Source organism: Leptinotarsa decemlineata, unplaced genomic scaffold, assembly GCF_025532065.1.
Source record: "Leptinotarsa decemlineata unplaced genomic scaffold, Ldec_3_MD MMD2_P_RNA_scaffold_6, whole genome shotgun sequence".
In the NCBI taxonomy this organism is placed as follows: Eukaryota; Metazoa; Arthropoda; class Insecta; order Coleoptera; family Chrysomelidae; genus Leptinotarsa; species Leptinotarsa decemlineata.
The window spans coordinates 2,283,549-2,300,447 of record NW_027412533.1 but is presented as its reverse complement, the minus strand read 5'-3'; the positions used below and the strand labels follow the sequence as shown (position 1 = coordinate 2,300,447).

The 16,899-nt window shown below is 32.7% G+C and overlaps 1 protein-coding gene across 3 annotated transcripts in view; it reads left to right on the top strand.

Annotated features, from left to right (window-relative positions):
• Positions 1-1,903: 1,903 nt before the first annotated feature.
• Positions 1,904-16,899, top strand: part of LOC111514210 (myrosinase 1) — a 29,646-nt gene continuing 14,650 nt past the window's right edge. For all 3 annotated transcript variants that reach the window (XM_074169767.1, XM_074169765.1, XM_074169766.1), the window contains exons 1-8: positions 1,904-2,007; positions 6,455-6,537; positions 6,592-6,792; positions 8,949-9,341; positions 10,727-10,821; positions 11,181-11,438; positions 12,591-12,728; positions 14,586-14,692. In XM_074169767.1, the coding sequence (XP_074025868.1) occupies positions 1,961-2,007; positions 6,455-6,537; positions 6,592-6,792; positions 8,949-9,341; positions 10,727-10,821; positions 11,181-11,438; positions 12,591-12,728; positions 14,586-14,692 (1,322 nt within the window). In that variant the 5' untranslated portion in view covers positions 1,904-1,960. The remainder of the gene's footprint in view (positions 2,008-6,454; positions 6,538-6,591; positions 6,793-8,948; positions 9,342-10,726; positions 10,822-11,180; positions 11,439-12,590; positions 12,729-14,585; positions 14,693-16,899) is intronic.

Sequence of the window (16,899 nt, the reverse complement as noted above, 5' to 3'; positions counted from 1 at the left end):
AACATCAATCAGTAATTATAGATCAATTTCTCTCATTCGCCACTTGGTAAAAATTATTCGAAAAACTTCTGAAAAACAGAATAACCTCATTCATAAATTAATTCAAATTATTGTCTGATAAACAATTTGGATTTAGGAAAAAAACCTCCACTGTAGATACCATACTCAATTTAACAAACAAAATTCATACATTTCTAGACAGAAGGAGCCTATGCCTATTTATTGATTTAAATAAGACTTTTGACACTGTGAGCCACACATCATTAATTGAAGCGTTGGAGAACATTGGTATCAGAGGGATGGTATTCAATTTATTCGCAAAAGCTATTTGAGTTAAAGGAAGCGAGTTGTTAGAGTGGGTGATGAGGTGAGTCAAAAATCAGACATTGATTATGGAGTACCACAAGGAACGGTCTTGTGACCAACACTGTTCAATCTTCACCTCACTGACTTATTCAGCATTAAAATAATTGAAGAGATAATAGTTTGTTTGACGGTGGTTGACAATGTTTCGTGGTGTATTTCATCAGTTCGGACTTCCATTGTCTAATCGGGGATATCAAATCAATTTATATTATGTTAGACAATGGAAGTCCGAACTGATGAAATGAGGAGATAATAGGTTTCGCAGACGACACTGCTGTTTTTTATGGAGCTGATACTTGGCCTAATCTAAAGAAAGAAGTAGAGAAAGACATCAAGATTATGAAAGACTGGGTCGATCACAAACTCTCTACCATGACTCTCAAAACAAATTAAATGTCGACAAAACCGCGTAGATATTCTACCGAAGATCTGTATAGCACGTCCCAGACTATGGATATTCGTCAGCTTCTCTATTCAAATACTTGTATAACATAATATCCCTTCAGTATTGATGGAGCATCTAATCCCAGTCATCAGTACATGACGAGAGGACGCCAATTACTTACAGAGGAGCAACTCCCACATTGACACTATCACTGGGAGCATACCTAAATTCTATTCTTCACAAAAAATATTTAAGTCGCATCTGAAAAATATTCAAACTGCAGACTCCTAGATTATATTTTATTACCATGATAGAATCGAATGTTTGATTGAAATTCAAATATTACATTTTTTTTACTGTATTGTATTCAGTATTATATTATGTTGTATTTAACCGTATGTCATTGTGTTTCATTGTATTCTATTCCATATAATTTATTTGTATTATTCATATGTATTATATTTGTAGTATTGAATTGGATTTATTTGATCTAATATTATTTTATTGTACCAATACTATATCTGTTTTTTACATCTTCAAATTTTACATATACACATGATTTATTATTTTTTTATTTCTTTTCTCTTGAAATCTTCAATTTTTTCATTGTATTTTTCATATATTATAATATTTTCTATGTTATTATATTATTCTTATATCTATATCGTTATCTCCCTGTACTTTGTTTATGAGAAACAATCAATCATGTAGCCTCTTAGTTCCATTTATTTTTATTTTTCTCTGAATGAAGTTAATATTATTTTCTCATTTGAAATTAATCAATTAAGTTAGGTACCTACTATTGTTGTATATAAGAATTGTTGCCCATTGTGTAATGTTCATTTCTACCGAGCAAAACACGCCTAGAAATAAAAATGTGCATTAGATATTGAATAGAATTGCAGCTGTAGTAACGTATCCAAATGATGTTTGGAAAATAGGCATATGGGAGTTTTTTATTGAGTGCGTATTCCAAAATTACAATTTGCAATTATCTTTTAACTACACGAAGATAATATCAATATAAGTGGCGTTACGTTGAATACTTTATGTGTGTATTTAAATTGTCAGAAAAGTATGATCGTGTTGAATGAGTTTTTGATAAGAATGAACAAAACAACTTTCGATACATTGGGTTATATAATGAAACTTTCTGAAAAATTTCCATGGTTAGTCTCAATCATTCGTTATTGTAATAAGTCAGTGAATATGTGGCTTCTGATTTTATCTGTTACCATTCTATTGATAAAACAGAGGTGAGACGAAACAAGATTCTCGGTGCCACTTTCTCATGAGTTATCATAAAATACTAACCTTTTATTTATGATTTCCTGCTTATTATTATAATTATTTCCATTATATTGGAAGTTAGATGCTCCGAAATAGTTTTCAGTTCCAATTTTTCTGCTCTGACTTTATGTTTAGAATCGTGTCTGACTTATGGGTTTTCCAAATCAATGAATGTAGGTACATCACATTGTTTGTTGGTGCTTCCATTTCGAATTTATTTCTTGTATCCTTGTCAGTATCCAGCGTGAAAGCGAAATAAGTATAATTGAAGAATTGTGGACCTGACAAACACAATGAAGTTTTAAACAGTGCTCATCCGTGTTTCTATAAAAAACTACTTTCGTCTTGTAGGGAAGAAACATGTTTGGCCTATTTTTAAATAAATCAGTAGAACGTGTACTGAATTATTGAGAAATGACTAATTCTGTTCGATACAACTTTAAGGTCTACTTTTCACTCTTCTTGATGAGTTGACAGACATACAGATTTTTTGAAATAATGAATTCTGGTATGAAACATACATTTACCGTATTTACAGTGTTTTTGTGTGAATCTACTTCAACATTGGTCTTGCACAGGTTAGAGAACAGATATAAATTCAAGTTTTGTAGATTCTCCCGTTTCTCTTATCCTCACGGTGAACCCAATCATACGTTTTTACCAACCAAGAACGAATAGCTTCAACAATTTGTCCTGTTGATGAAACTCCATGCAAGTTCCAAAGGTACTGTTCTTTCTATGGGTTCATTTACACTCTGTCCTAAGCTACAACAGCTGAAAGTAGAGAAAAACTATACCAGTGTTGTTCAAAGCACGGAAGTTTTCATATTTTTTTACAGTCAACTAGCTACTTCTTACAAAAATTGCCAAAATTCTTCAGAAGAAGTGAGTGTTTAACATTCTGGAGTGTCACTTTTTTATCTCTTTCTGTCATAACCATTAAACGATCTACTCGAACAAAACTAGATTCAACATTCTTCAAGTTATTTAGTCATATACTCAATTCAGTCACAATTCTTGAAAGTATCTTCAATGAACTTATGGAATCTCCTAGAAGAGTTAAAAAAAGAAAGATGATCATGAAATAAATTTTGATTTCACTATATTTGACTCACTCCTTTCTACAGAAAGTTATGAAAGATTATCTTGATAGTTGCAAAGATTATTCTTTATTTCATTATGCTCATGAATCTGTTTCATATTTGTATTTGAATGTTGTTTTTAACTATTCATACATATTTTTCTTACCATTGGCTCATACTTGCTTGGTATAGAGACTAATAAAATATTATTTACCGGTTTGAATTTCTCAAATCTGCATAAAATTCACTCAATTTTGAATTCAAAGATGATTTGCCACCGTTATTCGAAGACCACCAAATCAGTGATTCCGAAATTACAAAGATACTCATAATAAACTGTTATTACAGTACTGCCAGTACTATCTATATGTCTAGTTCCTTACCTTGCATGTTACGTAGATTCACATTCATGTGAAACTTTATCTGTTTGTTTGTAATCGGAATATGCCCGTGCCATAAGGATTCATTTGCTTATTGTAAATATTTTATTAATAATAATGATAATTGCCTTTATTTCTAACATAAATTGTTAATCTTCATATTTGTGACCATGAGTTAATAAACTGGAGAAAAGGGAGGAGTTAATTTCATTTGGAGACAAGACCTTCACTGAAATGTTGCCCTAACTTTATCAACATTCATCCTTTTATGAAGAAATAATAACAATGAATAAATATAGTTTGAAAAAACTAAAAACACGCTTTCAAAGAACATCGACCTAAAAAGGTAAAGATATTTTTTGTAAATAAGCTTAAAACAATAACTATCGAAAAATACTAGTAATATTGTGAAAAGAGTCTGGGCTCTAGATAACCAGAAAATATGGAACAAAGCGTTCACGTTTTTGTCACAATAATGCTAGTATTCTTTAATCGTTATTGTTTTAAGCTTATTAAAAAATATTTTTAACTTTTTAGTTCGATGTTTTTTAAACTAAATTTATTTTTTACTTTTAAGTTTCATATGCTATAAAAGCGTGTTTTTTAGTTTTTTAAACTATATTTATTATTTTTATTTTCTTTCGAACAACCTATCAAGGTACGTACAGCGCTATCTGCCCGCGAGTATATCAAGAAATATCAAGTAGGTTACGTACATCTGCCCGAGAATAGATCAAGAAATATCAAGTACGTCATCTGCCCGCGAATAGATCAAGCAATGCCGATAATTTTGTCAATACAGATCCCGAACTTGAGAGTTACAAACAAACATGCATACAAACAAGCATACATACATACATACATACAGGTGAAGCTAATATAAAGCGTGTAAAAAAAAGTTAAGATTCGTCAAAAATATATTTCTTGTGTTTCAATTTGAATTTTATGAACGATAGATATTTGAGTTCCAGAGGTAAAGAGTATTTGATGTGAAAAACAACGTTTGCAAAATTCAGTTTTGAATTTTAGTGCCATCAGTGTACCTCTGAATCTTACATTATATGAATATCAGAGTGAAATATGATTTTACGATGCAAATAGGAGGGTATTTTGGTAATTATAATTTCGTGAAATGAACAAGCAGCATGAAAAATTTTCTCTTCTTTATATTCAACCATCCAGTAGTAATTAGTTTATTAGAAATTCTTTCGCTACTACGAACACCATCAATAAGTCTTTTCTTTTGATACATATACGTAAACGTAGTCGGCAAAAATAAAAATAGAAAATACTAACAATTAACACAGAAGTAGTTTCATATCCTTCTTTGAAATGCCTGGATCAGTAAAATGTTTTCAGGGATAGATGAGATCCCCGAACAAGTTCATTCATGTGTTTTTCGAATCTGGAATTTCAGTCTTTCTATCTTCACACTAAGGTTTTTTGTGTGTTCTGCAAGAGCTGATTGGTCACTATTGATTGTAATTTTTCGAATCTGAAATTAGAGTCTATCTTCACACCAAGGTTTTTTGTGTGTTCTGCAAGAGCAGATTGGTCACTATCGATTGTAATTTTGATATCTTGAGAAAACGATATATTGTTTTCTGGATCAAATAATATTATATTACATCAACTAGAATTTATATGAATACGATGAAACCATTGTATGCAGTTTTTCATTGATGAAATTACACGCCGTTACCACATATCCCGGATGAAAACTGTAATAAATCTGTGTATCGTCGGCATATCAGTGAGTAGTGCAAAGTTCCAGAGATTTCTGAATTGTTGGGGTATATAAAGGTATAAAAGGTCCTAATATATAGCCTTATGGGACACCGGATTTGAGGTTTACAGTTATTGAACTGACATTATCAATACACACCTTTTGTTTTCGTATAATATGCCTCAAATAATCCAGCTGCTACTACTGGAAAACCTAATAGTGCTAAATAGCCAAAATCAGTTGATAATTGATAGTGTCAAATGTACGGTTGAAGTCCAAATGCACCAACATTGTACACATAACACGATACCCCGATCAGATCAGATTATGCCATCGACAATGTGAAGGAGAGCTGTGGTATAGCTATTTCCTTTTCGAAAGCCTGATTGGATTTCGGGTAGTAAACAGTAATTATCGACATGAGCTTTGAGTTAAACTTCAATTGCTCTCTCCAAATTTTTTGAAAGAATTGGGAGTGCACTTATAGCATCGCAAATTTTTATATTCAGCTGGTTCAGGCCTTTTAGGCAGTACCTGCACTACAGCAATCTTCTAGCTATCAGAAAAAAACACTTTTCATCAAACAAAAATTGATTTTATCAGTTATATATTCAGTACATATATATTGCAGTGAATCTGAAACTGAACAGAAGTTTAATTGGTCATATCCTTTCGCAAACAAATTTTTCACTTCAGAAAACTGAAATTGGTGTCCTGATATCAAACAATCATTTTTATAAAATTGTACAAGCTCATTTGGGGGGTTCATATTGTACTTTTGACCTGCCACAACTGTTTATTGTGAAACATGAGTATTTACACTTTTGTCTCTCTATGTGATTTTTTTACCATTTTATCAGTTCAATATCATCAAGGGTAGAAGCAATTTGTCATAGAGGACTTAGAAAAAATAAAAATTTACCCTTGACATTTTGTGAACGAGTATATTGAAATTATTGCCAAAACAGCACCAAACAAGGCGCTCCTTTTCTTAAAGAATATATATATGGATTTTAGAATGATGTCTCTCACAGTATTCCTTGAACATAGTAGACTATATTCGCAGAAATTAATGAACAAAAAGAAATGACCAAAGAAAAATGCAAAATGAATGATTTTTCCTCTTACTTTATAGTTCAGAATCGAAATGAGAACTATCAGGTTTGATAGTTTATTCATCTTTTCGAATACTAATTTAGAGCGTTTGGATTCTATTTGATTTCAGTTTCTCACTTGCGCCACTCAATACCAAACCTTTTGGAGATGACTTTCTAGTTGGAGTTTCGACAGCAGCGCCTAGTGCAGAAGGTTTGTGCACATGATTTTTTATTGAATAACACAACAATATCAAGTGCTTTCCAGGTGCATGGGATCAAGATGGAAAATCTGAGGATATTTGGAATCGAGTAGTGAAGACAAATCCTGAATTTATAACTGATCGCTCTAGTAGTGACATTTCAGCCAATGGATACAATTTGGTGGAGCAAGATGTCGAAATATTGAACTTCCTAGGTGTAAGACATTCTAGAATATCGCTGTCATGGTCTAGGATATTACCTAATGGTGAGTTGTCGATGATTTTTTCAATCGACGTAAAAACCAATTCATGAGATAGCTCAGCGATCAGAAGGAAATTGATATGAAATACTATCTTCTTCAGAGGTTTATGCATCCTGACTCATCTCCGATGACTGGATATTACGACTGCCTAAAGCGTATTTATGTTGAGACAGGTAGGTTGGTGTGCTAATACCTGTACCTGGATTAGGTATATTGCATAAAACGTGTTCATGTTGACTCAAATGGTTTGGTGTGCAAATACCGTACCTGGATTAGGTCAATTGTCAATATCATTTGTCTACCCTTTTCTGCCTGCGGTCTTGCTGTTTGCTGTCTTGAGCTTCTCAGAATAGGATTCCATATTTGATTCAGGTTGACAGCTTCTTCTTTTCTCCCGTACCTTCCGTACCAGTCGGCTATGGTATCCCTGGCTGAGGGCAATGGATTTCGTGTTTTTGAACAGAATCCTCTGGTTTCCTTCAGAGTGCATACTCCGCCACAGCCAACTTGTCCGTTTGCACGGTATGCGATATACCCATGCTGCTGATAATGGGTCTCTCTTGTCTTTAGCCGACATGAGACTATGTTGTATCTTCTTGGTGGATTCGAAAACTGTTTGAATGTTGTGTTCTTCCAGAAGTTTTTCAATTCTGTCTCTGACCCTAGGGATATATGGTAGATAGGCACGTGTTAAAACGGTTCAAAATGGAGAGGAGGCACGTGCCTCATTTCTAAATTTCAGTCTTTTCATGATGATCATGTGCTCGAAGTACAGAGATAATTTCTGGTAGAATTGGATTTCGTGACTGTGTCCCTACGACGAAAGAATCCCGAAAACAATCACGAGGTTCTTAAAGTTATAGTACCTATACTTACTACTGATTTCAAGACAATCTACTTCACAGTTGTTCTGTAGGTTCATAATCAATTCATTCCGTTGAATATCTGAAAAAAATTTTGGTATATGATGGAATTGGCCGATACTTGATGAAAAAACACTTTATACACTCGCTACAAAAGCAAGCCATGAACCTGGTCCACCCAAATTCAAGATGCGATCACGTCAGTATTGTCATATTTGGGTGATCCAACCAATAATATTTCCGGTTTATTGAAGGAAGAATGCGTAAACGTAGCTTACAGAACGAATAATAGTCTAAGTAAATTTATTAAAAATAATAAAGACAAAACTTCGGTGTCAGATAGATCAGGAGTATATAAGCTGACTTGTGGCTCTTGCCCGAAACTGTGTATTGATCAAACAGGGAGAACATTTTCCCACAGAATTAAAGAGCATAGAAGTATTTTTGTAAATAGAAAGACCAATTTCACATTTGAAAACCACCTTTTAGCAGAAGGACATGAGATCAATCATGAATACGATCTATTACATTTAGATAAGAAAAGTTTGAAACTCAATCTTCCAGAATGTTTAGAAATCAATAGATTCAGGAATTCGGGTAATTCACTGAATGACGAATTAGAATTGAATAACTTCCCGTTACTGAATAGTTTTTTAAATTTGGAAACTGGGACATAAGTTCAGGTAATTTAATTCATTACAAACTTAGGAAAAAACCAGGTACTTGAAATGTGGGTATTTCAAATTGTAGAATAAGGTATATTTAGGATTGAATATGTAGAATTAGTTAGTAAAGATACGCCCAATGAAGTGTTTTTGAATACGTTAAAAACTTTCGGATTGATATTTCTTTTCTACAATGAAACAGTTGGTTGATATGACCTCTGATTCGTTACCTCGATTTTATTTTGTATTTACATGTGTAGTAACTGAGGAGAATTTTGATTTCAAGGCTCGATTTTTGTCAAGATTTTTAGTGTTCATGAAGGTATTACCTCAATTGCTCAATTTGACAATAAAAGAGAGTTAAAATAAAAGTTTTGATGTGTCACGTAGCATTGATAAAAGGATAAAAGCATATTTTCTTTATTTTTGTTTTTGAAGGAAAAATTTTAGTGAAGTCATAGACTATTATTTGGTTGCCATTATTGATGAACCAACATTTGAATGATACATTTACATTAAACTGAAATTTATATAATCAATCATATCCAGTACACTGAAAAAAAAAAGTATTCAGAATATTGTGCAATCATTTTGTTATGAAACAAATTAACAATTTGTTTTCAATTTTCAGGTGTTTCAGATTATATAAACATGAAGGCAATTGATCATTACAAAAAATTATTTGAATTGTACAGAGAAAATCAGATAGAACCGTTTGTCACATTGTACTACTGGGATCTACCCCAATCACTTCAAGACCTAGGAGGTTTCCGTAACGAATCTTTCGTCCAATGGTTCAAGGATTATGCTAAAGTATGTTTCGAACATTTTGGCCAGCAAGTGAAGTTTTGGTCCACGTTCAACGACCCACTACAGATTTGCGTAGGGGGATACGGCTATGGATACTTAGCACCGGCGTTGAAAGATCCTGGTGTTGGAGAATACATATGTGGACACAACTTATTGAAAGCTCATGCAGCTGCTTACCATCTATATGAAAAATCATTCAGGGATGTTCAAGGAGGTAGGCAAATTATGATATTGTACGTATATACTGAGTTACGGATATGGTTTATATTACTGTTAGGAATAGTTTCACAAGTGTGGAGTAGATGCACTGTTTGGAACCTTTATAATAATAATAATAATTTATTTGCTCATACTATTCAGATGTACAACAGAGTGATTACCAATAATAGCAAATAAAACTTGTTTTCTAAATTTCTCTTTGAAAAGCTCCGAGAATTAGTTGTGGGGGCTGGTTTGAAATCCATACCTTCAACTTTTTTCGAATAGGAAACGACTATTAAGTGTTTCTATTTCATTTGGGATTTTTCTGTAAATTATCGGGCATAGATATGAGAGGAATCTTTGGTTTTTTGTAGTTTCAACCTTTGGTATTCTGGTTGTTTGGTTTTTCAGTCGAGTATTGTATGGATGGTCTATTTGGGGCAGTTCATACTTGTGTTGGTTGGTAGGATGCAAGATTCAGAAAATGCAGTTGATGGATTGTAAATAGCTTAGATTGTTGGGAAAGTTTACCTTACGGAAATCTGTAGCTTTTCTTATACATTATCTGTATCAGCCATTTTTGTGTCACTTCTACGTTTTTGATATAATTATTATTTATACCACCCCAAACAAATATGCCATAGTTTATATGTGTTTGAGCTAGGCTTGCATAAAGTATGTTCATTTGTGTCGAGTCGAATAATTTTTGATACAGTTTGAATTTTGTTATCAATTGTCTCAATTTTTTTGTTACGTATTCAGCGTAACATGATACATTTCTGTATCATGATGATACATTTCTGTCATTTATCGAAAAACTAATTAGAAATATCCATCACAAAATGCAAAGAATATTCCTGGTGTGATCACTTGGACCCCTTTTCCATGTAGAATATTTTGTCGATACTCTCGACTTACGGCACTCTTGATAAAGAAATGATAACGATGTCCAATGAATTTCAGCTTCCCATTTACAGAAGAAGTGAGTACACCTCAAGTGACACTATTTGACAATATCAAGTTGGCATTTCAATTTGGGAATGAACTGATATTGTACATTATAGTACAACATGTGTACAAAGTCATTTATGACGTCGAGAATTTTTTACAAAACGAAAGCGACTTGCTAAAAACATTAGGGTTTCTATGAATCTTGGTCCATCACGATGAGCTGAATTTGAGATACACATGACATTACCCATATAACACAAAAATTTGAAGATATGCATTTTAATGCATCAACAGACATTACGTGGAAACAACTCAACATTGACTGACATTTCGAATCGGGAGTTGATTTGGTCTAATGGGCAACCCTCCAAATTACATGAAATATAACAAAATAATGTCCTCAATTCAATAAGAAGAACTAGTGGAAATTCTGAACTTTGTTTGCAGGACGAATTTCAATAAATCTTGGAAGTAATTGGTTTGAACCAAAGTCCGATTCCAAAGAAGATAGAGAGGCTAGCGAAAGACAAATGGAATTTGTTGTAAGTAATACATTTTATGATTTATAGAATGAACTTTGAAACTATTTCGAAACCTAGATAATGAGTGATCAAAATCAAAATTTTCTTGACCATCGAATAAAACGACTCAAATATTCAATCCAGTAGTAGAAGAAGTAACTAACTAGAAATAATCAGAAATATAAAAAATTTTCTATTGTTACTAAATTATTGTTCTGTATCATCATGAAATCATATCGAATTCCATATATCCATACAGAATGCAATTTAGTTGCGAAGCTAGTGAATTAAAAAGTTTCAGTTCATCCTCGTTCCTAAAATTGACTTGCACGATACGTATTTAAAAAAAAATTATATAATTAGCGAGTTTTAATTTCTAGATGGGTTGGTTCGCGCATCCGATATACTGGGGAAACTATCCTCCGAAAATGGTCCAGAGAATGAGAGAACGTTCTCCAGACGGTCCCTCAAGACTACCTGTTTTTACGAAAAAAGAAATTGATTTCGTTAAAGGCACTCACGACTATTTCTCTCTCAATTATCAAAATACGTTGTACGTGGAATCCGCTTTGACTTTGCCCTTTCTTCCACGATCATTTGAGAGTGACGCAGGTGTGAGAATTACTGATGTAGAAGGAGTAAGTATTCCAATTCCGAAACAAAAAACGTGATTGAATTTTTGTTTGTTTCAAGTTTTCATCATGCACAAAGTTCCGCGTTTTGCTGACAATAAACGGTCATAACTGTGCTAGAAATCGCACGTTTGAAAGTAAGACTTGTCGTTAGCGTGAATGAGCGAAAAGAATCAACTGCTTAAAGTATGGCCAGTATCATTATTTTCACCGATCAATTAAAATCTCCTTCAGGATTTTGAATATTATAAAATATGACGATTTAATGATTTATAATATCTCTATGATCTAATATTTCATTATCAATGAGATATATATATATATATTATATATATATATATATATATATATATATATATATATATATATATATATATATATATATATATATATATATATAATATATATATATATATATATATATATATATATATATATATATATATATATATATATATATATATATATATATATATTATTGTCCTCATTATTATGATCTGGAGTGTTATTATGTGTGATTGATGACTTGTTCATTTTGTGGTAATTCATTATCAGTTTAATGAAATGAGTAAAAAGACTTTTGGCTAATTACATAACCACTAGTCAATTTTATACGACCGGTTGTCAAGACCAGTCGTATGAATAAAAATTAGTAGTGGTAATTAGACTGAAGTGTTTCTATTCATTTCATTCAAGTGATCTGGAGTGTATCTCAGTAGCACATTGAAGGTGGACATTATACAATTCATGAAAACTGAGATGCCAGAACAAAAAAAAAATGAAAGGAAAAACTAGATGTACAAGAAATTGGAATCAAAATAAGACTTTCTCCATTACCAATTAGGAACGGAACACAAATATTTGAACAAATCGCAGGTGAAGAAAAATCAAATACGAGTAAATGCCGGAGCTAGTGACTCAGAGCAAGAGTGATATCCTCCGAAAAAATGTCAGCAATCAGCCAAAAAGATTTGTTATTGAAACACCCTCCAATATATTTCAAACACCAACAGTGATTTTCATTGGCTTTATATTAATGCAAGTTTCAACCAATAGATTCAATAATAAATGATAAAAATATAGCAGTGGCACTAATAGTCGGTGATCAGTAATTTAATTATCTGAAATAGAATATTTCATGATTGATTTAATTTTCAGGATGATACTTTTGGAATAAAAAAACTGTTGGTGTGGATAAAGCAACATTATAATAATCCATCAATCATCATAACAGAAAATAGTTACGGAACACCAAATAGGAATCTAGAAGACTCAGATCGAATAGAATACATCAAGGTAAGGTAGTATCATTACCGACTGAACCTTGAGTTATATTGAAGGCCTCCATGAGTCATTTATTTCTTGAATGAGTACCTTTATGGAGTCATCATGTCTAGTTGGTTGTCTCATAATATATATATATATATATATATATATATATATATATATATATATATATATATATATATATATATATATATATATATATATATATATATATATATATATTGGTCAAACCACCAACAATGACATAAAAACTTGGCAAGTTAACTTGGGTGTAACACTTAGTTACGAACAATAAATGATGCTTTAATAAAATTAGGGTATTTAGACATAGGTGATGTTATATAATTTGAAATTATATTCATGAACATTTGTTACATATTCAAACAATGAGAAAGAGATTTGTGTTTGAACTAATATTTGACGTTTCCACAAAATAAAGTGCGTTCCATATTCAATTAACATTTCTGGTTTAGCATAGAACATATTTTTAGGCTATAGATTGTTGTTTTGCGAAATTTTATTATTTTTCATTCTTTTACATTGTTATTAAATTTTTCTGTATTCATTTTCAGATTGTGACTCTTTCAAATTTATCCACAGGTACATATGCAGATAGTGTTGTTTCCTGGTAAGATATATTTGAGCCAGAATCCACCTGAGGTGTTGAAAAAAAATCCTATACATTGAGTTATAGGAATTTAAACTCAACAAAAAAATAGTCAAATTCATTACACATCCACATGCAACAATGTGAATGATTAATGAAGTATTAGTATATTCCCAAATCATAATTGACGGCTTATTAAAAAAATATATTTATTGACAGTTACCTCATTCATTGCGCTCAGTAAGAAACAAAATGACAGAATTGCGATTGAATACTAATCTTGAACTAACATAATCTTCCTCTGTGAATACAAGTACTGTAAAAACATGATTCAATAAAATTACAAAGAACACGAATGGATTATATATCATAGATGGTATTGCATGGCCATGCAAGATTAAATCCTTCCGAAAATCAAATAATCGATGAACCATTTGCATATGTATTGCATAAGGATCTCAAGAGGATAACAAATCGAACTTTTCGAAATCAGATGGGAAATATACTGATCTACTGATGTAAAGTTAAATTTGTTCCAGCAATTCTATTCATTAAGTATAACGTCATTACGAAAAAGTATGGAGGGAAATTTTATACATTGAAAAATCAGACGATTCATCAAAAGGTAGAAACTTGTTTTAGGCTAGCATGCAAGTAAGCTTGTTGACACTTCGGACACACCAAAACTCATTTGAATAAAAACCTATCGACTACAAGATGTATATCTTATGAAATATAACCCTATTTTATTCAGATGACGCTAGGTTTAGTTGTATGTTGGTTTGATTCGAGAATTCAAAATACCGACAGAAAACTAAAGCATCTTTCATGGAACTGGAGTGAATTTAGTTACACCAGCGGGGTTATTTTACTGAAAAGTTTGAGAAATGACTTCAGCAGTAGCCAGAACATAATAAATAATCCTATGTTGCAAGATCTACAAATCGCATGTAGTCCAAATAAGAGATTTTAGCAGGCCCTCCAATTTAGCAGAATAACCTCATTTCAGCAAAATCAATTGATAAGCACAAAGTAGGATAGAGTTCCTATTTAACTCTAGTCTAGCTGACTTAATAGTGATTCTTTTGCTTGGTGATCCAGAAATATTTTCGTAATATTATTTGTTAGTTGTGATAGTTTATGAGTTTCAATCACTTCTGTATATCATTGCCCTCTCAAAAACAAACCCTTTTTACTTTGATTTGAATGGTATATCGATTTATTAATTCTTACTGTACTCACATAAACTACTTTTTCAGCGTGTACTCAGTAATGTAAAAGACGCCATTGATTATCAACATGTGAGATGCTATGGTTATACTTACAAATCACCTCATGATAGTTGGGAATGGACCGAGGGTTATAGGTAAATTTTTTAATTATTTTGTAACACACCAGTGATTGTATTATTCTTGTGAGAGAGAAAATTTGAATCTTATGTACTTTGAAGGACAAGCTTCAGAAAGTAAACGCGACGACATCTCATACGAAGACGTCACGAATGTTAATGATAAATATGGCTACCAAAAGCGATCCATTGCAAATTTAGGCTTCGTCAACGATCGCTGAATGAGATTTGTCCTCTGCCGCATTCACTTCAAGGCAACTAATCGAAATCAGAACTCAAACACGGTACTTCGTGATAGCGCTATAACGATCCATCATTGGAGCATCCCTTGTTGAGATACAGCCCCTCAAAGGGGGTACATAACATTTGTCTAACAATTTTCTTCAAGAGCACTAAAAAAGTTACAATATTGAAATCAACCTAAGGTCTGGACTACCAAAAAGACACTTAGCCAGAAATTTATTTGGTTTACCCCATGGTTGTAAGGGGTGGAAAACGCAACCCCTATAATTTATTTCCAATGTAACTTTTTGTCTTGTTATTTGTTCACCATTTAAAAATTCATTTTCGATAGCCTGTTTCATTTCAAACAAAAAATGTCTCTTGGGTTTTTTGCCCAAAATAAACCAGTTTGCAGCAAAAAATTAGTTACGAACAACTACAGAGATACATCGTCATAAATGCGAAAATACGAAACTAATCTATTTATCGCTATTAGCGATAGTGACAATTGAATTGGTATGACACTGTCAGTTTGTGAATTTTCGAAATTGAATGAATACTAATTGTGTGTTGTTGTTCTGTTCTTAATTTGTTACTTTAATAATTCACAAATGAGGAAATTAACTGATATACATTACGTTTACGGTCTGTCGCAGGGGAACGAGTTAGAAGCTTCTAGAAGATATGCTGATATGTATCCTCAACGGCAGCATCCTACACATAGAATATTCGCTCGACTTCATCAAGGATTACGAGAATATGGTTCATTCGACAAAAGAACGCAGGATTGTGGTCGCCATCGAGAAGTACGAACACCACAGCTTGAGGAAGCAGTACTTAATTTGATTGAAGAACAACCTACTACCAGTACTAGAAAGATTGTTTTCCAGCTAAATGTTGATCATATGACGATATTTCGAATTTTAAAGGAACAACTCTTATACCCTTACGATCTGCAACATGTACAGGCACTGTTACCACAAGACTTTCCGAACCGTCTTGAATTTTGCAATTGGATGCTGGAAATGATTAGAAGAAATTGTGACTTTCTGAAGACGATAGAATTCACAGACGAATGTAGTTTTTCTCGGGACAAGATTATTGATTTTCATAATTACCACATATGGGCTGATGAAAACCCTCACGCTAATGTCGAAACTAACCATCAAGAACAGTTTTCTCTTAACGTGTGGCTTGGAGTTATTGGGGATGATTTAATTGGGGCTCGTTTTCTACCTCCTCGATTAAATAGTGAGGCATACGTTCAATTTCTAAGAGAAGTGCATCCAGTACTGCAGGAGGAAGTTCCTTTGGGCGTCAGAAGGGATATGTTTTTTAAGCATGATGGGGCTCCCGCCCATTTTAGTCAAGTAGGTAGCACGTCAGCATTTAACTGAAACATATGCAAATCAGTGGATAGGTCTAGGAGGACCACATAACTAGCCCGCTCGATCCCCGGATCTCAATACTCTGATTTCTCTATTTGGGGTCATTTACAGCAATTGGTTTATCGTACTCCTGTTCGCGATGTAGAGGACTTAAGAAACCGCATCATCGATGCGTGCAGGGTAATCAGAGAGACTCTAGGAATATTTGAGCGAATACGTGGCTCAACGCGCCGACGTTTAGACGCATGCGTAATGTCTGAAGGTAGAAATATTGAACATTTACTATGATTTCTACATGTTGTGTGTTTTGTTGTTAATAAATTAGTTTTGTTTATTACCCTTTAATCGTTTAATGCAGGTACTAACTACAAAATAACAATAAATCCAGTTCGCATTCATGACGATGTATCTCTATAGTTGTTCGTAAAATAATTTTTTGCTACGAACTGGTTCATTTTGGGCAAAAAATTCGGGAGACATTTTTTGTTTAGAATGATGAACAAATGATAAGACAAAAAGTTACATTGGAAATAAATTTTAGGGGTTGCGTTTTCCACCCCTCACAACCATGGGATACACCAAATAAATTACTGGCTAAGTGTCTTTTTGGTAGTA